The 25,450-nt window shown below is 39.7% G+C and overlaps 1 protein-coding gene across 1 annotated transcript; it reads left to right on the top strand.

Moving 5' to 3' along the window:
• The first annotated feature begins 8,280 nt into the window (after positions 1-8,280).
• On the top strand, positions 8,281-25,200 carry LOC121515326 (protogenin B-like). Its single transcript, XM_041796030.1, has 19 exons — positions 8,281-8,407; positions 9,083-9,382; positions 12,528-12,672; positions 13,559-13,692; positions 13,799-14,095; positions 14,383-14,542; positions 14,645-14,892; positions 15,511-15,675; positions 15,944-16,249; positions 17,120-17,305; positions 19,061-19,156; positions 19,262-19,448; positions 19,655-19,782; positions 20,007-20,177; positions 20,274-20,456; positions 22,256-22,379; positions 22,486-22,624; positions 22,763-22,870; positions 22,964-25,200. The coding sequence occupies exons 1-19, from the start codon at positions 8,341-8,343 to the stop codon at positions 23,369-23,371; spliced, it is 3,552 nt and encodes a 1,183-aa protein (XP_041651964.1). The 5' UTR covers positions 8,281-8,340; the 3' UTR covers positions 23,372-25,200.
• Positions 25,201-25,450: the final 250 nt, after the last annotated feature.

The raw sequence follows: 25,450 nt of genomic DNA on the forward strand, positions 1-25,450 counted from the left end.
TAGAGGGTTTGCGAAAGACAGTTAAAGGGATACTTAAACATTTTGACAAATTTGCCCATTGCCATTATCCCTGTAGTCTTAGTAATAGGTTGGTTACCTTTAGTTAGGTGCGGGTTTCTTACTACCCATGTTTGCATGCTTGACTTGTGTAGGCAAATGGTAATGGATTAGGGACTTCTTCACTGAGCACTGATCCTCTTTATAGGGCACAAGTATCTTGTGTTTTATTCAGAATGATGCCACAACAAAATGGATTAATTTGTCAGTTAAAGGGGCTCCATGCAAGATTTAGAAAAATATTGGTGTCGGCCATTAGGCGAACTACAACAGCACTGTGTTGCTCGGCCACGACGGCACGCTCCTTACTCATGAACGAGCCTCCGGTTTATCAGCTGATACACAGGTAGACCAAGGTGATTTACCGGCATAATGTATACAGAAGAGGTTAGTGAAGTAACACTTAAAAGTTCCACGAACTAAAAATGAAAATGAATTAAGTATATTTGAACCTCTAATGCGGACAAGGCAGAAAACTAAATATTGGTTCATATGAGGCGATTAAAAAAGGACGATATTTTCACGTCCATTTCTATGAATGAACAACTTCACTACTTAGTGCAGCATTGACCAATTTTATTGTCTTTTTACATGTGTAATGTGTGCTTGCTTTATTTCTCAAATGCTTCACCAGTATTTTTTCTCGATTTCCCCCTGCATCGGTTACACTCTCTTTTAGCTTGACGGGCTTCAGCAGATAAAACTATCTTAGTTTTTTTATGTTTTTGCGGAGTTTGTGTGGGTGTTTGGGCTGAGCTGGCCCGTCGTTTACTCGCGGAAGCAGACTTCTCCATTGCCGTTTCTCTCTCTCTTCTCCATTCAACACGCCGTTGTCAGGTATAAACAGAGCAAGGGGGTGCGTACGTATTACGTAGTACCCGACGTCACTTTAAGTTAAGATTTTGTGGAAAATTTGGTCTGAATTCTTCACAGAGAAATGACTCCACAGGCTTATACAGGCAAACAAGGAAGACATAAAAAGCCTCATTCTTTACATCAAGATAAAATGCGCACCATTATATACTCAAAAGTGGAAAGTTTTGAAGAAAATATCTTACATAGAGCCCCTTTAAGGGCTTCCATACATCACAGGCTTTTGGTTACATTTTTTCTCTGCTGAAAACATCTCTGTGATCCACTGTTGGGTCACGACCCTCCAGCTGAGAACCACTGCTATAAATTAATGCTTATTAGTTGCTAAGATTACTTATTAAAGTTGTGGAATTTTCATTACTTTAATACTTTTAAATACTTTTGATACCACACACTTTACAACCTGCTGTTTCAATGATTGGTTGTATCAGTAAGTACCAAAACTTTTAAACACTACAACCAGCCATGTTTTTCACCAAAAGCTGCCATGAGAAAAAGACTTTTTAAATTGCACAGATATGTTGGCAACATTTCTGTGCCAAAGTGGTGCCAGTGTATTTGTGCAAACTCAGCAGTGTGCAGGGGTTTGAGTGTTTTTTGTAATTAAAAACAAGAATATAGAGTAATCATAACTTGTATTTATTCAGTTACAAATGGTATACAATCTTTATATCTATATATACTGTGACAACACTATTTATTGTTAGTTATAATAATGTTGAAATGCTACCAGTCAGTGACAACATTTGGGGTAAGTAATCTAGGTCTTTTTTGACTAAAAGAGACAGAAACTGAGTTTTCTTTGACTGGTCCAGCCTGTGACTTTATAATAATAATCCTTCCAAACATTTGACAATATTGATTTTATTTGCTTTTGGTTAAACGCCACATACATTTGATATTTTAACAATCAAACATATGCAGACCAAAAACCTCTCCATCCTCTTGGCATGAGGTCAGAGGTCCTCTGCTCTTCAGATGACCTCTGGGGCCAGTGGGGGGTGGCCTCTTCTAGCAGTGAGCTCCAGCCAATCAGAGCCCAGTTTGCTCCCTCTCTGCTCTGCTTTCCCAGGCCCTCCCCATATTCATAACATGTTAATGACCTTAACCGTTATTGATCATGGCCAAACAGCCTAACCTTTAGCCATGTGGAGGCCGGTGGTAACCTCCACCTACGCACCACAAAATTTGGCAACATGAGTCGACAGATTTCATGACCAATACAGAATCATGTTTGTATACAACACATCTATATCTACAATGATAAAATTAGGCACATCATATTATGATCATTTTAGGCACCCATCTTTTTCCATTTGCATTTTCTTCATCCCGTTAGATGCATGATATGCTTCATATCAGCTTAATACTATCATCAAGACCAATATGGGTCTGTTCTTGCTGAAGAAAATTTTCTAACGTGTAATAGTTGCATATGCTTTTCATGGAAAACAAATCATAAATAGAACATTAAAGTCTGAATTATAAAGTCTGACACATCATGAGATGACATCAATCTAACCATTTGTTTGGAGCCTTAAATTACAACAATAAGACTTTAGATGATTAAATCAATAGTTAGCTCTAATCAATACATAATTTTACAAACCCCCCTTCATTTGATTGGATATTGAAGGGAGCATATTTGTGGCAGTAATCCTCTAAAATCATTACACACACATTCATAGGGTTTGCTAAAAAATAAGAGTTGAATAATATCCTTTGGAAGGGAAAGTACACACTCCAGTTTGGAAGTGATGACTGCATTTACCTAAACCAATGGATGCTGGTTTCACTGATGTAGCATGACTGATCTCACAGCTGGACCCCTTTGTGTGCCTACTGAATGAGGGCCGGGAGACGGGAGGGTCATTGTCAAAAAGCACGGCTGCTGGATCAATATCTGAATTCATTAGGCAGCCATCAGTACCTCCTCATAATTACCAGGTTCTGTGGGGGAAACAGATGCCGTTCAGTGTGACCTTATTACCAGTAAACATTGGTGTCTGATAAACAGTGTTCCTCTTATTTTGTTATCTAAGATTTTTGATGCACAAGAAAAAATAATTTTATTTCCAGGCTAATTTGCAACACAGAATCAGTGGTGACTTTGTTTTTTTAAAAAATGACCAGGGATGTGGTTTTTAGTGAAGGACAGAACTAGACATGCTCGTTAGTTTTGGCATTATATATCGTGTTTTAAGTTATACTGGAAGAGATGATAACGTGGCTTGTTGGAAATATATATATATATATGTGATTAATGATTTTTTATGTAGGCAGAAAAGTAGTGGTTGAAAAATGATAGTTTTAAAGATGAGCAGTGGGTAGACTTTTACTGAAACATACTGAACACAGGAGACTTTAAACCCTTTAGACCAGTGCTTTCCAAAGAATGTGCTGGGGCCCACTGGGGGAAAGTACTGTAGCTTTGCCTTGAGAGGTTATTTACAATAACTAAAAATAATAGCAATAAAACAAGATTTAAAAAACAAAATCCCATTTTAAATGATCTCCAATTTTTTGATTACGTTATTATTTTAAGTCTCAGAGGTAACAAAGCACAGCCAGAAGTTTTCACTAATGTCACCATTTTATCATTTATTTTGTCTGATGTATACCTAAGGCTGCCCATAAGGGGGATAAAGGGGGCCAAGCCGAATGGTGGGCCCATCGAGGTCAGAAAAATTATAGTCCATTTTTTGGGACTAATTTTAACAATGTGGATGAGCACACTGAACTAAACCATTTGTAAAGGACTGTCAGACTACAGCTAAGCATGATTTGCACAAACATAAAGATGCCAGAGGATAAAGTGGAAGGAACTGAAATAACTCAAAATATTAATATATTAATCACAAAACAAGCCACAATAAAGGTGAAAATGTGCAAACATGGGTTAAAAATGGGGAAAAAAATGGATAGCAGCAGCAAAAATTGGTTAAGACGGGTAAAAATGGGCAGAAAATGGTGAAAAGCAGATAAAAAGTGGGATTGAATTGGGCTAAAAGTTGTAAAGTAGGCTTAACTTGGCAAAATCAGTTAAAAGAGAAAAAAATGGATAGCACCAAAACAGGCAAAGCAAGGCAAAAAGGGGCAAAATAGGTAGGGAAAATGGCAAAAAAGTGGTTCAAAGGTGGCAATAATGGGTTAAAAGTGGCAAAATTAGGTGAAATGTGGGAAATATTAGTTAAAAGGGACAAAAATGGGATAATAGCAGCCCAAAAGGGGCTAAGAAAGGCAAAAAATGTTTAAGTTGTTAAAACTGTCAATAATGGGTTAAAAGAGGAGGCAATCGGTTAGATAAGAAAAATACAGTGGCTCACAAATGTATTCATAACCCTTAAACTTTTCCACATTTCTTCACGTTACTACCACAAACATAAACATATTTTATTGGAATTTCATGTGATAGATCAACATATAGTGGCACATAATTGTGAAGTGAAATGAAAATTATACCTGGCTTTTTAAATGTTTTACAAATAAAAATCTGAAAAGTGTGGTGTGCCAAAGTATTCAGCCCCCTGGAGTCTGATACCAATGAATAAAATCCAGTACAACCAATTGCCTTCAGAAGTCACCTAATTAGTAAAGTCCACCTGTGTGTAATCTAATCTCATTATAATTACAGCTGTTCTGTGAAGGCCTCAGACGTATGTTAAAGAACTTCAATGAACAAACAGCACCATGAAGACCAAGGAACACAGCAGATAGGTCAGTGATAAAGTTGTGGAGAAGTTTAAAGCAAAGTTAGGTTAAAAAAAAATATCCGAAGTTATGAACATCTCACGGGGCACTGTTCAATCCATCATCTGGAAATGGAAAGAGCATGGCACAACGACAAACCTATAGAAAAATGGCTGTCCACCTAAACTTACAGGCCGGGCAAGGAGAGCATTGATCAGCGAAGCAACAAAGAGGCCCATGGCAACTTTGGAGGAGATGCAGAGATCCACAGCTCAGGTGGGAGAACCTGTACACAGGACAACTATTATTTGTGTAGTCCACTAATCTGGTCTTTATGGAAGAGTAGCAAGAAGAAAGCCATTGTTGAAAAAGCCATAAGGAGTCTTGTTTGCGGTTGTGGGGGACACACCAAACATATGAAAGAAGGTGCTTTGCTCAGATGAGAACAAAACTGAAACACTGTACACCGCGTTCCATATTATTATGCAAATGATATTTTTCTCTGATTTTCCTAAATATTAATGCAAATGACAGTCAGAATATTTTTCAAGTCATCTGCCATTAGAGCATAATTCAAATGTTTTTGAACAAACTTCATAATGACAAAAATAATTTAAAAAAAAACCTCAAAATGCACTGTTCCACATTATTAAGCACAACAGCTTTTTAAAACATTTTATAGGTTGTAAAGAACTGAAAATGGTCATTTGTAGAAATTGCAGCATCAGGGGGTCATATTTACTGAAATCAAAGCTATCTTAATCAAAAACATCTTAACAGGACAAGTTCCATGTTAACATAGGAGCCCTTCTTTGATATCACCTTCACTATTCTTGCATCCATTGAACTTGTGAGTTTTTGGAGAGTTTCTGCTAGAATTTTTTTTTGCAGGATGTCAGAATATCCTCCCAGAGCTGCTGTTTTGATGTGAACTGCCTCCCACCCTCATAGATCTTTAGTTTGAGGATGCTCCAAAGGTTCTCAGTAGGGTTGAGGTCAGGGGAGGATGGGGGCCACACCATGAGTTTCTCTCCTTTTATGCCCATAGCAGCCAATGACACAGAGGGATTCTTTGCAGCATGAGATGGAGCATTGTCATGCATGAAGAAAATTTTGCTACAGAAGGCACAATTCTCTTTTTGTACCATGGAAGAAAGTGGTCAGTCAGAAACTCTATATACTTTGCCGACGTCATTTTCACACCTTCAGGGACCCTGAAGGGGCCTATCAGCTCTCTCCTCATGATTCCAGCCCAAACATGACTCCGCCCCCTCCTTGTTGACGTCCCGGCCTCACTGGGACATGGTGGCCATCCACCACCCATCCACTACTCCTCCATCTGGACCATCCAGGGTTGCACGGCACTCATCAGTCAACAAGACTGTCTGAAAATGAGTCTTCATGTATTTCTGGGCCCACTGCAACCATTTCTGCTTGTGAGCATTGGTTAGGGGTGGCTGAATAGTAGGTTTATACATGACTGCAAGCCTCTGGAGGATCCTACACCTTGAGGTTGGTGGGACTCCAGAGGCACCAGCAGCTTCAAATACTTGTTTGCTGCTTTGTAATGGCATTTTAGCATCTACTTTCTTAATCTGATGTATTTCTCCATCAGAAACCCTCTTCATTATGTCTTAATCTGCACAAACCCATCTGTGCTCTGAATCAGCCACAAATTTCTTCACAGTACGATGATCATGCTTAATTTTTCCTGAAATATTGAATATTTTCATTCCTTGTCCAAGGCATTACACTATTTGACACTTTTCAGCAGCAGAGAGATCCTTTTTCTTTCCCATATTGCTGAAACCTGTGGCCTGCTTAATAATGTGGAACATGTGGAAAAGTGCATTTTGAGGTTTTTATTTAAAAAAAAAAAAATAGTTATCATTATGAAGTTTGTTCAAGAACATTAGAGTTATACTCTAACTGTTGATGACTTGAAAAATATTATGACTGTCATTTGCATTGATTGCATTTTCTCTGATTTTAGAAAATCAGAGAAAAGCGTCGTTTGCATAATAATGTGGAACGCGATGTACATCACCCTGAACACACCATCCCCACCATGAAACATAGGGGTGGCAGCATCATGCTTTGGGGATGCTTTTCCTCAGCTGGGACAGGGAAGCTGTTAAGAGTTGATGGCAAGATGGATGGAGCCAAATACAGGGCAATCTTGGAGGAAAACCTGTTAGAATTGGCAAAAGACTTGATACTGGGGCGGAGGTTCACCTTCTGCCAAGACAACGACCATAAACATACAGCCAGCCCTATTATGGAATGGCTTAGATTGAAGCATATTCATGTGTTAGAATAGCCCTGTCAAAGTCCACACCTAAATCTCTTTGAGAATCTGTGGCTAGACTTGAAAATTGCTGTCACAGAGGCTCTCAATCAAATCTGACTGAACTTGAGCTATTTTGCAAAAAGGAATGGGCAAAAATGTCAGTCTCTCGATGTGCAGAGTTGGTAGAGACATACCCCAAAAGACTTGTAATTGCAGTGAAAGGTGGCTCTACAAAGTATCGACTCCTGGGGGCTGAATACTGATCCAACACACATGCATTGATAACATCAATAAATCCTAACTAGGGAGGGCACTTTTGCTGGGTTTTTCAGGGGCCTAGCCAAGTTTCTGGGCAGGCCTGTGTATACAATCTGTTCCATGATTTAACTGGAGTTGGATTCACCTGTGACACTTCATCAGCATTTTACTATGCTACTCACTTCCTGATTTTAAGATCTATCATTGTCTTTTGGCATATTAATGCTACTTGGGAAGAGTTTGTTGGGTCACAAAGTATGTTTATGGAGATGAATGTGAGAAAAGAAAGTTTGAGTGACTTTACCTAACCAAAGCAAAATAACTGCAGTGACCCATTAAATGTACTTTCTGACCCCACAAACATTTTTTGAGAAATGTATCTGAAGCAAAGCATTTGTACTGAAATTCCCTGTTTATTAAACAAAATATGATAAATAAAAGGTAAATATTCAAGTTTCATGTTATAGTTGTACCAGGGTTTTGGTGGGCCCTGGAAGGTTTTTGGGTCTCAAACTGGGCTGTAGCACACTAACGTTTGGGAAAGGCTGCTGTAGATAAAATTAAGCATTTGTAGAAAATGGACCAGTAAACCTCTGTCATAAAAACTTCATGTAATTACTTTGCATGCTTAAATATAAACTCTCACTTAGACCCCAGTGTTATTAAAATACTTTGTACAAATTTTATGACAGTTCAACATGACACCCACACAATAACAGAGTAATCAGTCAAATGGAAAAGTTAGTACTGGCAGAGATGCAAAGTGTCCAAAAAAAACAAAAAAAAAACAAAAAAAACAATAGACAACAAACACCAGAAAAGAAATTCAGGTAGCCTAACATTTAGGTGCCATTCTAAAAAGCCAATTATTTCACATATGCATGTATTCAATGAAGGAAAATATTGCCTGTGTGTGACTATGAAACGTTCCTAGTCTCATATGTTGTTGTGGCAGTTCCTCCTGAGGGCCCCTGGGGTCCCCACACCGCAGGGAGACACAGATGCACGCCTGTAGTTTGAGCTCTGTGCGCATGCGTGACAGGGTCCCCGGCACCCCAATCCAGCCGTTGGTGCTCTTCTGCTGGCAGAAGTGAGTTTGAGGATCTCCGGACAGCACGCGTGAGAGCGGCGGTTCGTGAAAGGGGGACAAAAATGACACAACGGTCGGAATAATGGCAAAGTTTAAGATGAAAGCCCACCGTCACTGGTTGCTTTTTGTTTTGTTTCTTCCTTTATCAAGTAAGTGTCTTGTTTTTGTGTGTTTTTACCAAGGTTATCTTGTTAATAAGTGTGCTGACCTGATTTGCCTGTCCACGCTCACTGACCGTTGATTAACATTAACAAGCTGCGTGATCTGCGTTAGCTGTCAACCCTCTCTGGATATAACATGATATCTGACCGTAATACAGTTAAAGTGGACAGTTTTATTTTTACCTAGAAGTTAAATTTATGTATAATGTTTGTAATTCAGTGTAATGCAGTGTGTGGGTTTCTTTCATATATGTCAGTTAACATCAAGTCCTTACGTCTGTTAGTCGACGTATGTACGGTGGTTATGTTTAATATCCGTGACGTCAAATATGAAAACACCTTAAGTTATTTCGTAAGGATAAACAATGTTTTTATATCAGACTATCACAATCCATATAAACGTATCTGGACCTAAAGCCTAATAGCTGCCATTTCTTCTACACTTGTGTCAGAGCATTAAGTGTCTAATGATGACAAATTAATGTTGTCAGCATTATTTTGTACGTTTCCTGAGTTCTCAGTGTCGTTTACATTTTATTTCAAATGCCACTGATGGCCTTGTGTTGTCTGTCCCATTATAAAAACAACATTGTGCAGCTGAAGGCATGCATGTAAGTAAGAAATAAGCAAGTCTAAACTGATATTCCCCTTCTTTTCTTTTAGGTGTTTTATGTTTCAGTGAGCTGTCCTTCATCACAGAGCCCAGTGATGTTACTGCACTACCAAAGGACTCTGCTGTCTTGGACTGTCAGGCTCATGGGCAGCCTCCAGTCACCATCAAGTGGCTAAAGAATGGAGTCCGACTGGCAGAAAGTGAGCACATCCAGTTTCTGCCAAATGGCTCCTTGTACATACCAAAGATAAAACATACCAAGGAGGAATCAGATGAGGGATTCTACCAGTGCCTCTCCCAAAACAAATATGGAGCTATCCTAAGCCAAAGATCACGTCTGACTATCGCAAGTAAGTATGAAGGTCAGAGTGAAAGAAAGGACTTCCCTACAGGTTTAATTTAGAACGTTATCCCTGTTTCCCACTGTTGGTTAAGCTTGTTGGTGATGCACACTTTGTGGTGTCAGCATGCAGGATGGCAAGTTCATGGGTTATTAACCTGGAGATGGGAAGCAGATGTACTCCTCCCCTCACTTTTTTCTTTACTGAGGAAAGACCTCTTAAGTCTAGGTTTTCCATGCTATTTGAAGTTGTTCAGACTTAGCCATGCTTGAGTTTAAAGCTGTCAGCCCAGTTATTGGATCATTTTAAGAGACAGTTAAAAATACACGGAGAGTCAATCTAGAAGCTTATAAATGCTCTATTAATAGGCATCCCCCGGTCCTCCTGTGCACATACTTTCCCTGTTTTAAGAGAAAATCACTTGCACAGTTAAATAAGTAATTGGGGAATATTGCCAGAAAGTTTGAAATTAGCCTTCTCCCTTTGTATGTTAGTGGCATTGCAACTGCACACTGTGGCTCTGTGTAACTGCTGAATGGTCTGCTACACAGAGGAATCTCTGAAAGGCCATTTGGCTTTTAGCCTTTGTTTGGAGTAACCCTGACCGCTCCAGAAGAAAAGGCTACGTTTTGTTTGTCCACATATCAGTGGACAGAGCAGCTGTGTCTATTCAATAGGCCTGCTCTACCATAGACACTTTTCACAGGTCTTGGAGGGGATATCCCATGAGTGGTGTCATGGCAACAAGGAAGGCCTTCTGAAATGTCATTTTGACAATGACAATGACTTTGCAGGTTTGGCCAAAATGTCCAGACACTCAACATTAAATAAACCATGAAGCACTAGATACAACTAAAATTGCGATGATATCAAAACTTTTAACATTAGTTTTAAAAGTCTCAACACCTGTTTAACTGCAATGGCAACAGAATGTTATTACAACAAGGCATTCAATTCAGCGTTATTTGTAGTTTTTTAAATTACCAAAAATGGCAGGGAAACTCTTGCACATGGTCCAAATTGCACAAATTTTGCCACTTTGGAAACAGCTGTCACAAAAGAAGTGACTCATACATTAGATCAATCCAAACAAGAAAACAAACATTTTAAACATATTGATACTCCACATCTGCTGAGTAAATTGTGCAGCAGTTGTTGTTGATCTGTAACGGGGCAGTGAAAATATAGTTTGCCATAAGATTGCCACACAAACCTCCTCAAAAGTCAAGTTTGGTCCAGCATCCAGCCTTTTGTCAGTGAAAGGGTTAAAGGTTTCGGTCAGCTGTAGGCAGAGAGTGGAGGATGGGCCTCTTCTTTGCTTCCCTTCTGTCCAGAGGTCCTGGGGGCCAGGGGTCAGTGGGGAAAGGCTTTGTGATGTCACAGGCCTGCTCTGGCTGGGCTGCCCTGCTGTTCTCTCCCCCAGCCCACAATCCCTTTCAATGGATCCGTCCCTCTGTTGCCCTGTCAAGCAGAGCCCTTTTGTTAAAGAAAAGGCCAGGCCAGGTCATGTGAACGAACAAACCTGATATTTCAGTGAGCAGTGGTGAACCTTTGAAAACATGTTTACACTCAGGAAGTGGTTTTCCTTGTACCTCTTGGACTACTACAACATTATCAGCGCCTCTTGGATTCCTAGAGGTGTCAGATTCACAGATATTTCTCACAGCTTCTCTAAAAAACACATACATATGTGCTTTGATCTTGCTATATTTCCCTACTATGGGATTAAATATAGATTAAAGCATGCACAACATTAGAATCACTATGTTTTCTTTTTTTAGACTAATTGTAAACTGACTTCGATCTGGTTCCCAGTTTGGCCTAAAACTGAAAGGACAGGGGGCTGAGGAGAACTTTGACCTCTTTAGGGAAACCTTTGTGCTGTTTGACCTAGACATTGATTTGTTCTTTACAACAGAGGTGACCATATTAGTGGATCAGTGTGTGCAAGCCCCACCCTGTCTCTGCATTACTGATCCCAGCAAGAGTGAAAAACGTCTGTTATCTCTCTTTACAGAGAAAACAACATGATGTTTTAACTTCTTCACAGCCTCTGAGGACTGATGATGCTTACCAGTCAGTCGTGTTTTCTACAGACAGAATAGGAAGATAATTATATTTAAAAATACTAACTGATGGTTGTCATACTCCTCACCTAAACCTTCACTTATTGTTTTTTTGAAAACTTATTCATAAAACCATCTACATTAGAACATTTTTTATGTCCCTGGTTCAAACCCTGTAATACACTTCACTTAAAAATAGCTTCCAGTTAATTTGTGTAATATTGATGAGATTTGGTCTTAAATTCAAAGATTGCTCTTTAGTTTGGATCTCCCAGGGCTCAGGATTTAAATTTGATGTTTCAGTGGGACAACAGGGTATTGATTTTCTTTAACATGATATTGACTTGCTTCCTGTGAGAGAGGGGGGAGGGAGAGACTTATCACCTTAATGAATGAAGGTCATTGGTCATATTATAAGATAAATGCAGATTGTGGGTTGCTTATATTTGGTGATTATTGGAAGACTCAGTAAATGTAAAATCAGAACGACTCTGTAGGGCAGGATTGTTTTAGTTACATAAAAACATATATTATCACTCTTATTTTCTAGAAAATAGGTTCAAGTACAACATCATGAAGAGCTGTAATATATGCACAATATGACACCTGCACAATCCTTACATTATGCCATTATGAGGTAATCCCAGGTCTATATGAAATATAATTTATTTTGTTTAGACATAGTTTTGTATATCTTTATGTTTCTAATGTCCACATGCAACCCTTCTTATGCCAAGTAAATTGATTCACTTTTTTTCAATCTATAACAATGCATCATTCAGTGTCATTCTTCAATTGATCCATTGATTGGGCCAGCTGGTTAGTGAGGGACCTGATTGCTCATCTGCACAAACGCCAGATCATTGTGTTTTACTGAGATCAATTCCTTTCATACAATCAGTAAACATCCATCAAAATCAGAGCTTTGCATGCATAATGTATATTTTTAACCACAGGTGAAAGAAGATGCTTTATTTAGCAATCACAAATGAGCCCACTGCTATGACAGATTTCCATTGATTTTATAAGAAAATAAGGTTTTTGCTTAAAGGTTCTGCTGATAGTAGATTGGTGTATTTTCTTCACAGGTATCTCAGAGTTTGTGTTGCATCCTGTGCCTATGGTGGTGACTGAGGGCTCAGTGGCACGATTCTCCTGTGCAGTCACCTCCAGCCCTCCTGCTACCATCACTTGGGAGTTCAACCAAAGCACATTACCACTGCAGACAGAGAGGTATCCACAGAAACACCTAGAGTCTTTTTTGACCACATTTGGTCCCCACTTAATCCACCTGTGTTCAAAATTTATAGATATTGTAACACATTGGGTTGGGTATCCTTTAGGATTTTTCTAATACCAGTGCTAAACTGATACTTTTTATATATGATGCTGATACCTAAATGGTGCATGAGTCAATACTTTTAAAAGAAAAAAGTGTTGAATGCCGTCTCTGTATTGTAAGTGATTGGCAGAATTGACTTTAAGAGATGCCAGTGGAACATATGATAAGAAAGGAAACCAGTAACTTCTTTATGTAAGAGGCTCAAGCAAAATTCATATACAGGCGTTGGGTCAAAGACACACAATAACATAAGTGTGTCAGTCAATGGGATTATTCCCTTGGTTGAGTTCCTTGAGTTGTTATCAGTGGGTCCCAAATGTGTGCCTGGAAAAACATGGGTAAAAATTATGATGTATGAAATCCCTAAGTGCATATTCTTCCGTATATCTTATCTTTATATAATTTCTTACTTAAATTTGCTGCATTTTAAGCACACTTTTGGTTGTTCTCTAAAGATCTGTACTTATGATAATGTGTTTATTTCTCAAGATCTCTTGAAACAACCAAATTCTACATGTTTTCACAGGACAGAGTAAAATAAAATATTTGCATACATGTCCTCCCAGTGCTACTATACTGTTATGTGTATTTAACCTGCTTGTTTTGTTCTGTCTCTGCTCAGGCTTATGTTTTGTTCTATCTATAGTTCAATCTGCAACATTTTTCATTAAGTAAATCAAAATGGTAGAATATCTTAACAACTTTGAGTCACAGTTTGATCATTTACTGTCAAGAAACTTATTCTAGTGTGACCCTAAAGTTACTCTATGTTCACAGGATGACAGTTCTGCCCAACGGAGTCCTTCAGATTCATAATGTACAACTGGAAGATGCTGGACTTTATCGGTGTGTGGCAACTAACATTGGTAGCTGTTTGAAGAGCAGAGAGGCCAAGCTGATGGTCAACCAAGGTACAGAGGCAGCATCCTTTGGATTTCAGGATGCAGCATTAAAACAGTCACATCATAGAGGGAACCCTGAATTTATTTTCTCAACATTTTTTCCTTTGTTTTTAAGGTGATGGCCGGAAACCACGTCAAAGGCCCCTAATCATAGCTGGACCTCAGAATGTTACAGTTTCTCTTCACCAGACTGTTGTATTGGAGTGTGTGGCAATGGGAAACCCACGGCCCATCATCTCCTGGAGCCGTGCTGACAGTAAACCCATTGATGTGTACAATGCCAAAGTGCTTGGCAATGGAAATCTTGTTATTACCGATGTCAGTTCCAAGCACAGTGGGATCTACCTCTGCAGGGCCACCACTCCTGGAACACGCAACTTCACAATTGCTGCAGCTAACCTCACAGTTCTAGGTATAGTAAATTTGCTTTGCCAAATTTCATATAACACAGGCTTTTGCAACATTTTTACTTAAAGAGTCATTGTTTAAATTGTTGGGTCAACTATTCAATTTAGTTTGTAACTGTAGGTAAAGAAATATATACCATCAACCTGCCAGGGACAGCCGATGGAAATAAGCCTGTGGCTACAAGCTGGCACATTTACATGTCCATGTTCATTAATGTGCACTGTCTCCTACAATAAATAAATAATTTGTGGGCTCTAGAATGAGATTTTTGTTATTTTTACCTATTTTCAGTGCCACCGTCCATTGTTGAGAGGCCTGAGAGCCAGACCCGTCCAAGAGCAGGGACTGCCCGCTTTATGTGCCAAGCAGAAGGAGTTCCCCCACCACGCATCAGCTGGCTTAAGAATGGACAAGAGGTTCACTTAAATGGAAGGATTAAGATGTACAACAGGTATTGCCATGCAAGCGTATATTGGTCACGGCTAAACATAGCTTAGCATGGTATAAATATTTTGTATATATTTTTTTTTTTTTTTTTTTTTTTTTTTCACAGTAAATTGGTGATCACCCAGATCATCCCTGAGGATGATGCCATCTATCAGTGCATGGCAGAGAGTGAACAGGGTTCTGTGCTATCATTGGCACGCCTTATTGTGGTCATGTCTGAGGACAGGCCCAGTGCACCAAGAAACATCCATGCTGAGACCATCTCCAGCTCTGCTATCTTACTGGCATGGGAGAGACCTCTCTACAATGCAGACAAAGTCATTGCCTACTCCATCCATTATATGAAGGCTGAAGGTGAGATCAAGAGGAAGAACTGCTGAGTTATGCTTCTTTTAGTGTTATCAGTCCAGCTGGGAGGAGGTTGAAGGTGGGGGAAGATACCACATCACTGTCAACACAATAAGCTATCTCACACTCTCACATGTGATCAACTTTCCTTAGTGAAGGCCATCTGTTGTTGCTACACAGAGCAGGGGTCAAGGAGGACTCCGAATGGCAACTTCATGGAAATAACAACAGGCTTAGCCAGGCTATTGTCCACTCTGCAGCTCATTCTTCTTCTAGTTAAAGGGACAGGGAAAGTTTTTAAAAGCCTCACAGTTTTGCAGGCAGAGAATTAAATGTTTGTCACTAAATTGAAAATTAAGTACCTTAGTTTTGTCACAACTGGTATGTGAGTAAACACATCTTTGGTTTTAAGATGATTTTCTTTTAGAGACCTACAGCATTTAAGTAGGTTAGCCTTCTGTTTCACATTTGTAGAAAAGATGAGTGGCATTCAGAAACTGCAAGCATCATGCCTTTCATAAGACTGACTGTTTAAATTCTACATGTTGACAAGCTTTCATAGAGGCTTCTTCTTTGGACGAATGTGACCTACTTCCTAACCCCCTTTTTTCCATTGAATGTCAGGTCTAAACAACGAAGAATACCAAATTGTTATTGGGAATGACACAACTAGTTACATCATTGATGACCTTGAACCAGCTCGGAATTACAGCTTTTATGTTGTGGCCTATATGCCAATGGGAGCCAGTCGTATGTCAGACCAAGTCAGTCAACATACCCTGGAGGATGGTAAGCACAGAACATTAAGACTCTCAACATTCCTTGCAATAAATCACCCTGGCAGTTAAGCTAAAATGCATGCAAGTGATGTGTGAACAGAGCACTTTTTTGGAGAAGAAAGAAGCAGGATAGGCATGCTGTTGTTTTACACTTGTGTGTAATCCACTCACTACTGAAAGTTTTTGTTTATAGAAAAATAACATTTTTGCCATCAATATTGTGTTGAGAAGAAACCCATGACCATAATAGAGTCAAGTAAATGTCTGTCTTTCCGCAGTGCCTTTGCGTACCCCAGAGCTCAGTTTGACTAGCCACAGCTCCACAGATATACAGGTGAGCTGGCAGCAGCTGCCCCCCAAGGTGAGCCGAGGCCGGGTGTCTGCATACAGACTGTCTTATCGTACAGCTGCAGACAGCACTGTCAACTCTGTGGAGATACCTCAGAACAGTACCAAGTATCTGCTGGAGGGCCTGCAGCCTGACACGATCTACCTCCTCCGCATGGCTGTAGCCACCCGTGTGGGCTGGTGTGAGCCTTCTGCATGGAGCTCACATCGAACACCAAAGACCTCCAGCAGTAAAGGTAAATGCTAAAGCTGAAAAGTTCATTCTATGGGAAATTTTAAGTGCTGTTTGCTATAAGTTTCCCCACATGCTTGTCTAGATTGTTTTTCTCCACATCATATTTGCATTTGTTACTTAGTTTTTGTGCATGGTTGAATGTATTCTCAGAGCCTTGCAGGCATTTCAGTAAGGTAAAGAATAAGTATATGCTCTTAACTGATAGAATTAAGGGTTGCTAGGCTCTTAAAGGCTCTGCTTAAACTTTTGTCTCGTAGCTGCTTTGGTGCTCCCAGAATACCAGGAAGATCACTGGAGCTCATGCAGAGTGGCCAGCTTATGACTAAAGTTTGCTGTTGCAGCATTGTCCCACAGTCTTTGTGTTGGTTACCCAGGAACCTTTGCCCTCCGCTGTCAGTGATGTTAGAGTGGCCTCAGTCACGGGTCATAAAGAGAGGGCCTCAGGCATCTATGTGGAGGAAAGAATAGTCCCTTTTCATGGCCTGGTGTGTTGGGGGAGGCTGTTTGTCCACCATACTTGGATTTTTTGCTTTTAAAAGTTCTGATTTAGGTGATGGAGAGCAGCTTAGCCACAAGAGTTATTAGTGCACAGCCTGGGAAATACTGGAAAGAAGCATGCATAGAAAATTGTTTTTTGTGCCTTTTATTCATAAATAGAGCTCAAGCTATGATTTTGACACACACAAAAATCCCAAATTTGAGCTGACACCTCAGTAGAACCCTGTGATAATCTTTGATTAATCTGCATATTATCCATACCTGGTGTCCTGTTGTTTTTGTCTTTTGTGCGGAGGTTTAGTCTTCTTATGCTCCCAGTTGTGTTTTAAACTAAGTGTACATTTATCACATGCATGCTATATTTTCCCCTCAGTGCCTTCAGCGCCTATTCTTCAACTTGAACCACTGAACTGCACCTCTATTGTGGCACGCTGGCAAAGTTCCTCAGAACCTGTGGCTGCCCAGGGTTACAGGCTATGTTACCATGAGGAGGGTCAACCAGAGCAGCCCATCATCCAGCTGCAGGCTCAAACCTATACCCACACCATTAGTGGCCTTGGTGAGTAATACACTTTTGCTTTGACACTGACTGACTGATAGCTTATCATTAGATGGGTCTCCCCAATTTAATTCGGAGGGCAGTTGGATGTTGCATTTGCATTTTCACCCTCTGTCCTGATCAATATATGCTGACCCTTTTTGCCTAAGCAGCGGCCCTCTCCAGTCTGGCTTTGGTATTGTGTGAGATCAGGCTCCCAAGGTTAGAGGTCAGGGTCCAGATGTCCCTCCCACCACCGTTTCCCATTGCGCTGCTTGCATAATTACTCCTGGCCATTGTGTTGTATTCTGGGTCAGACCTGCCCTGTAAGACCCTGGCCACTACCCCCCTTCAGCTGGACACTGGAGCTCACAAACAGAGTCCCCTGGGATTGGCCAGAGAAGGTCTGAGACACTGACCTCTAGCCATGAGACAACAGTCCTGATGACATCCCTGCCCCCATTGGTCCACTGGGCTGTCCATGTAAATAACCTAAAGCCATATAGTGTTTGTCATTTAAAGCCTGGCCATGGTGGTAACACCAGATAACATTATAAGTTTGTCATATGTGACTATTCAAACACAAGGATGCAAAATAAATTGATTGATTGTATTAATGATTTTGGACTTGAGCGCTTTTGTGGTCATGTCCAAAATGTAAATCCTGTCAGCTTGGCTCTGTATGAATAGCCACATAAGATACTGCCATTAGGCCCATATTAAGTAATATCAGTGATTTTAACCCAGGTTCTGTTTGGGAGCTATGTTTCTTCTCGCCATGTTTCTTGCTCCAAGTTTAAGGCTATTAGACAAGGGCAGCAGGAAGAGTGTGAAAGAGGGAACAAAAGGGGCCCAGCTCCTAACCCTCCGTCCGGCGCCCAGATTCCTCGTGTTCTATCTTGGCCTGACCTACCGACCTCAGTCAACTCCCCCCGTCCCATGGGCCTAAGTTCCCAGCAGCTGAACGCAGCCCCCGGGCCCAGCCCCCTTAACAGGCCTGGACACACCGCCTACACTGGTCAATACCCATTGGCTGACCTTTCACATCAGATGCATAAAACAAATCTTTATACTCCCTAAAAATGTCCTGATTAGGAACTAAGGCAGTTTTACCTCCTTGGATTAAAATATAAAATCTCATTTCACTTTTTCAAACTCTTCTCCAGGACCTCAGTGATCTTTTGATTGTCATAGCAGTCTTCTGTCCCACAATTGCACTTTTTTAGTACATACCAGAAACCACATCTTATCCGAGCTCTTCCCATCTTCAGTGTTCACCTCAAAATTTTGCAGTTTGTCTGCATAGTGTTTCAAAACAAAATCAAATGCTAATATGGTCTAATAGTTGTAAAGCCTTTGCAAGTCTTCAAAAAGGGAAAGACAGTATTGTTTTGTACTAATTTTCATAGTGCTTATTGATCCGGTCACCATCTTTACTTGGACTTGCTGGGGGGCTGGTTGATCTTTCTGATGCCCCTTACACATGACAAAACATGATAAATGAGAGGTTTGGGGTGACTCAGGAGATCAAGCATTGTCCAAGAATGAGGAATGAACTGTTTTGTCCTAGAAACGTTACCTCCTGCAGTTTACTATCAATGTGTCTGCATTTTATTAAAAAAATTCTCACTGCTCTATTGTTAATGTTAATTTATGTGACATCTAACTAAAAAATGCTCCTTGCAAGTCTTGTAATGTCAGTTAGACCAGTGTTTAAGTTCAAGTGTAGCTACATGGAGAGAAATAATTTTAAGTGGATTTTTCTCTCAATTCCAGATCCAAGAAGAAAATATCATGTCAAGATTTTGGCTGTCAGTGACGCCGGAGAAGGGTATCAAACTGACCAGACAGTTAGTACTCCAGGATGTGTGTGTAAGTATTCGTCTTGGTGTTTAATTTAAAATAAATTCCTAAATTCTGTTATCTCAAATGGAAAGAATGGAAAAAAACCCCATGCCTTCTCGTTCCATCTTTCAGCTGCAAGAGAACAACCTGCAGCATCTCCTCCACCACCGGACCATGTGACTGTCTTGGGTAACAACTCATCATCAGTGTCTCTCCGCTGGGGCCGTCCTGCTTTCCCCTCCGGAAAGACGGTTAGCTATACAGTCCGTTGTACACCTGTGGGAACCCACAATGCCTCTGCTATACGCTACATACAAGTGTAAGTGTAAACGAAAAGAGACAGTTTTTACATCATGCTTGGCAAAGAAGGTCTCCATATATTAGATCACACTGCATGTGTGAAAATGATATGCTGACATGGGACCTATTTTTTCTAATTGTCTTTTTCTGATGTTGACCTAAGAATTTAGGAAACTAGATTCTCCTTTTTAAAAGTCCATAATGTAAATTTCTGTTTGTCCACAGCACGAAACAAAGTGTGATCATTCAGAATTTGTTTCCAAACACTCGCTATGAGTTTGTTGTGCGTCTTCACGTGGACCAAATGTCAAGCCCTTGGAGTTCTGTTGTCTACCATCGGACCCTTCCAGCAGGTAATAAAAATTGGACACTGCTTTGAAATCAGTTTGTTATATTGGTTTTCCTTCATTCACTAGTTCCTCTTTAGTAAAGACATTTATAGTTCCGTAATCCCTGGTAATTTAATCAAATGTTTTCCTTCATTCACTACTTCCTCTTTAGTAAAGACATTTGCAGTTCTGTAATCCCTGGTAATTTAATCAAATGTTCACCATGAATGTGGTTCCTATGTGTACAGCACCTGGCCAGCCACCTGCAGGATTGAGAGTAACTTTGATTGAAGATGACACTGCTCTGGTGTCCTGGAGGGAGCCTACAGAGGCCAGTGTTGTGGTTACACACTATACCATCCTGTATGCTTCGCAGAAAGCCTGGTTGTCAGGACACTGGCAAATAATGCAGAGAGAGGGTGAGTAGCACTCTGGATATTTTAGGCTACATTAAATGTGCTTGTGGTTTTCAGTGTTTCTAATCCTTGCCGTGTACTTCTTTCGTCTTTTCACAGGAACTCATACAATGGCCCTGCTGGAGAAATTGGAGCCAGGGAATGTCTACCTGGTAAAAATCTGTGCCTCTAACCAGGTAGGAGATGGGCCTTTCTCTGACATTGTGGAGCTGCCGCTAAAGCGTGGAAGTACATACCGGAGCAAGAACCCCAGACACTCTGACAGCTACCCAGACACTACAGGTTAGCATCATGGAGAACTGAAGTTAACATGACAGATGCATTTCTTCTTGATGTATTTGATTCCATTATAATACCAGTGTTGTTCTTTTACAGTTTCAGTTATTATATAAAAGTAAAGCTTACCTTTGTTGTGAGTGATCTTCACCTGAATTTAAACATTTTATATTAGGGTAAAGAGACAGACTGAATTTGAGACTTGCATCCCTCTATGACCTTAAAACAAAAAAAGACTGTCAGAGGACTGAGTCTTTCATAAATGCATGTCAGCCCTGCATTAATTATAACAAAGCAATTAATGCTATACGGATAAAAGTCCGTATAGCATTAATGGTATAGTTGTCCGTGCAAGCTATTTTTAGATCGGTGCTGCTGAGTTTGGAGCTGCTGCACAAACTCAATGGAGTCTTGCGGTATTCCAGCTTTTCCTCATCAAACTCATCAAATACACAATCCAACAACTCCAAAATGCTCTCGTGGACAAGTTGTGACCTACACATTCACCACGCTATGAAATAATAACGTATAATTATGTAACATTATGACACATGAAGCAAATATTTGGAACTACTTTCAGAGTAAACCACTGGGTGGAATGACACAGTGCGTGCCTGTGGCAGTGCCGTTGTTACTTGGTAGTTCTGGCTTTGCATTTAGCTTTAAAACATCTCTGTCTTTCAATGTTCCATGATTATTTCATAGCGTGGTGAATGTGCAGATCACAACTTGTCCACGAGAGCATTTTGGAGTTGTTCAGTTGTGTATTTGATAAGTTTGATGAGGGAAAGCTAGAAATACCATCTGTCTCCATAGCGTCAGCTGCACAGCTGGTATATCAGTCCCCCCAGATCTAGAAACAGCTTGCACTGACAACTAAAGGAAACGAACCTATTACTAAGACTACAGGAATTATGGCAATGGGCGAATTTGCCAAAATGTTGAAGTATATATATATGTATATATATGAAGGATTTGTAATAAGGTTTGAAAAACTTCCCTCCAAAATGTTTCTACGCTGGGACATGTCCAGAACATGAGGATAAAGGAGGCCTCACTGCTACATTTGGCATGGCAGTGCTTTACCTTAGGATAAAAACAGGAGAAATTGACTTTAGGTCTGCTTGCCCTGCATTAAGCTGTGACAGGTACAAAAAAAGTTGAATTAATTAGTTTAAGTATAGTGTTCTACACATTTTCGGACAATGCAAGATTTAGGTCCTGTTCCCAACCATTTTATTCTGTCTAGGTGACCATGTCCCGTACCTATCAACTAGATGTTTACAACTTGAAACAGACCTTTGCATGTTGGGTGCAGGTCAAGTACAGCATTAATGATGCTTATTCAAAATGCTGTAGGGAAGTTTTGTATCTTAGTGGACAAACCGTCTTGCCAGCCAGTACCTATACACCTGAGATTTAGACAGTTCCTCAGATTTGCATCATAAGTGAAAAAGTAGGTATTTTTTGGTAGTCAAAGATTTCACTGTTAAAGCAAAACTAACTTTTTACTTCATAAATGACAGAGAACTTTGTTATATAATTTTATGTTATAAAGTATTACCTTGAAATAATATTTTTGTTGAATACCTTAGTTCTAGTTCCTGCTCATTTTTAGTTATTTTTTTCTCAAGTTAGCATTTGTTATGGTATTTGTATATTTAGGGAAGGATTATGTTTTTTCTGGCTGAGTGTATTAACTTCTGACTTCCCTCAGTATTATCAATCCTTTTTATCCTTATTTTCTCTATATATTTAATATGAGATCATTTCCAATCTGAATATCTATGTTGTGTATCTTCCAGTATTATCTGATGGTCTCTACCACATCGACCAGAGGTCCATGACAGGGATCATTGTTGGTGTGAGCATCGCGTTGGCTTGTATTGTTATGTGTGCCTTGATCCTCATCAGTAAGGGCAGACCAAGGTACTGATATAATTCATTTTGGAATTTTACAAAATACTTATAGTATAAAACATAAACAATGAGTTTTTGTATCTGCTTTGTTCACATAATTATCTTTGTCCAACAGAAAATCCTCAGGTCACAAAATCATTGCTGTTGGAGTTAATGAAACTCCCCGTTCTGGTTTGTCCCTGCCTAATGAGCGCCATGCAGAGCATGTTGAGGCCCTTATACCCATGATGCAACAACATTTTATAGATGCCAAGGTGAGACAAATCATACAGACTGAAAACATTTCTGATTGCTGCTGGTGTAAGGATGTATTACTCTCACAGTTACAACTTCATTATGATTGCAAGGGCCAATACAAAATGCTAATTCTTATTTATTTCTCATTTTTACAGGGTGGATCTAATATGGTTATAAACAGTGGCGGTCCAGTCAGCAGCAAGAATCAAAACAAGAGATGGCTGCTTTTCCAGAGAGAGATGACGAATCCAGCTGACAGTGATGTAAGTGATGCTGTATATTTCTGCTCATCCGTCCTTCCTTTCAGTTCTGTTACTTTTGTAATAATCTAAACATTATTTTTTCTATTTCCTTAGCTTGAGAGCAGAGCCAGCTTGTATGAGTCTGGAAAAACAGTTCTGAGATATGAGGAGCATTTAGGTGCAGCGCCCCTTCCACCTTCATCCCGGGAGATCATCTATGGACCTTTTCACACAGAGAGCTCCCACACCAGCGAAGGCAGCCAAGAGACAGGAGACTCTGGGCACTACTCCAACGAAGAGAGCAATGAAGAGATGAGCAACCCTTCTACTAGCCAAAGCTCCAGACCTGAATCCTTTGGTTCAGATGGTCTCGCTGAGCTGAAGCAGTCTTTTCAGATGGAAAATGAGGAGATGCTGAGACATCCCCTCCATCACTCCTCCACAACTGATGACGCTCGACTCTGCTGCACCTCTGAGGGCTCCCATCATGCCCCACATACATCCCAAGTGGTCGGCTCCTGACATATCCCGGCCTAATCTGCCTCTGACAGCCAAGCCACTTTTACCTCGCTTGCTTCTTGAGCTGGTTATTTCCTGCAGCACAAGGGATCAGGAATTCAGTTGCTGCTCTGGAGGGAATGTGCTTTTGCTTCGGATCTACCTCAGGATTTTGTATGAATGTTTGTTATAACATTTTTATTTCCATTTTTTTTACAACTTTCTACCTTTTTGTCTGTGTTTGGCATTGTCTGTCCTAAACCAAAGCTCACCCATGATGAATGTTAAAAAGAATGTCAAAAATGTACTTTGATACATTTTCATTATATTTAATTCCTTTCCACTGGAGCAGAGGGTGTTTTTAAGCCCTTTGGACTGATTTATCTACCTCCATGTTCTGTTTTTGTACATACATGACTACCTCTTTTTCACCACAGACGGTGCAGTATTATCTCAAACTCAGGGGACAAGGTGAAAACATGTCAGTGCCATGCTTTGTCCATCCCTGTTGGGATTTTTTTTTCTTCAGGTCCTCATATTTTCAAATTTTCTCACCTTTTTTCATGGTTGAAAGAGCTTTTGTTTCACATGGAATGATGTATGTTGTGGAAATAAGTGCATTAGATATTGTCAAACTACTTGAGCTTTATCACAAAATATGGTTTGGCATTTTCAACGCACTAAACTCAAAGCTTTAACTTGGCCTTAATATCAAAAAAGGGCTTTGCATACTTAAGGAGATGATCCAAAGATGGGAAATATTGTACCCAAAGAGTTTTGATAATACAAAGATATTCTAAGGCAACCAAAAATATAGTGGATGTATATTGAGGGTGTGTTTGCCAAAATATTCTTCTTGCCAATGATGTAAATTTCCCTTAGAATGGTGGTTTAAATGCTTTTCTCAGTGTAAATTTTCTTGATGCTTTATTCTGGTGAAAGCTTTAGCACAAGCCTGCCCGGCCTGTGTTCCATTTGCCTTCTAGACCATTGCTAAAACGCAGCGGTTATGCCGATGCTATTATCCAAAGAGTTGTCTGCTTCCTCAGAAGGGTATGGCTTTTCATTCAGTTGATCCTTGGTGCCAAGAGGTGGTAATTATTGACACAAGACCAAAGATCCAGTGTGTCCTGCCAGTGACAGATGATAATATATTTATTCGTTGTACTAAGAATCATCTGTTACAGTTCATCTATAAAGCTTTACGGGGAGGAATTCTCTTTCTTTCTCTGTTACTGTTTCTTGTCCAGGTGTGACAATGAAGGATTCTGACTATCAAAATATAAGCCCAATGTGTGAAGAGCAACATAATCAATTTTTATATCTTTGTAATACAAATAATCCTAACCAAAGAAACCTTGAAGTCTCTGTTAGTGATTTTCTTTGGTTTACATTTACATTATTTACATTTAAATATGATTTCAAAAGTTTTTGATTTCTAGAAAGGTATTTTTCCTTTTTTTAAAGCTTGAGATATCATAAACTGTTCTGTATTTTTTTGATCACCACAAGATTTCACCTGAATGATACTTAGGTAACATTGTCTTCTTAGCATGGTGTTGTGAACAAAAACATTTACCAGATTTAATGTGACATTTTAGTGAATTAATGAGGCCGGTTTCAAGTTCGGAGTTTGTCTGTGTAGTGCATTATTATTATAAAAGTTAATTTGAAAGCCACAGATGACTTTGCTGACTTAACTCAGGTGCCAAATGTAGATTTAGAGTGTAGGCTTAACTGTTATTATTTAAGTTATGGTTTTCTGATATTTCTGCTTTTGAATACCAAAATACACATTTTATTCCAAAGAGAGCAACAAAACAAATTATTTTAAGTGTTGAAATGTTGCAGCAGAATTTTTTGATACTCTCAAGATGATCACAAATACTAGATAATAAAATTGTTCTTGGAAAATACACACTTTTTGTTTTTGTGTTCTTGAGTTGATCTGTGAACGTGAGTGCATATGACATAAGGAATATAATAAGGCGATACATTTGACAGAAGACAGTAGGACAAAGAAAACTACTTACACATTTACAGGACTAATCAGTAGAGGGATAAGTCATATTGGTTTGTCCACAAGGGGTGCCAAAACCAGAC

The sequence above is a fragment of the Cheilinus undulatus genome, linkage group 9 (genome assembly GCF_018320785.1).
Source record: "Cheilinus undulatus linkage group 9, ASM1832078v1, whole genome shotgun sequence".
NCBI lineage: Eukaryota > Metazoa > Chordata > Actinopteri > Labriformes > Labridae > Cheilinus > Cheilinus undulatus.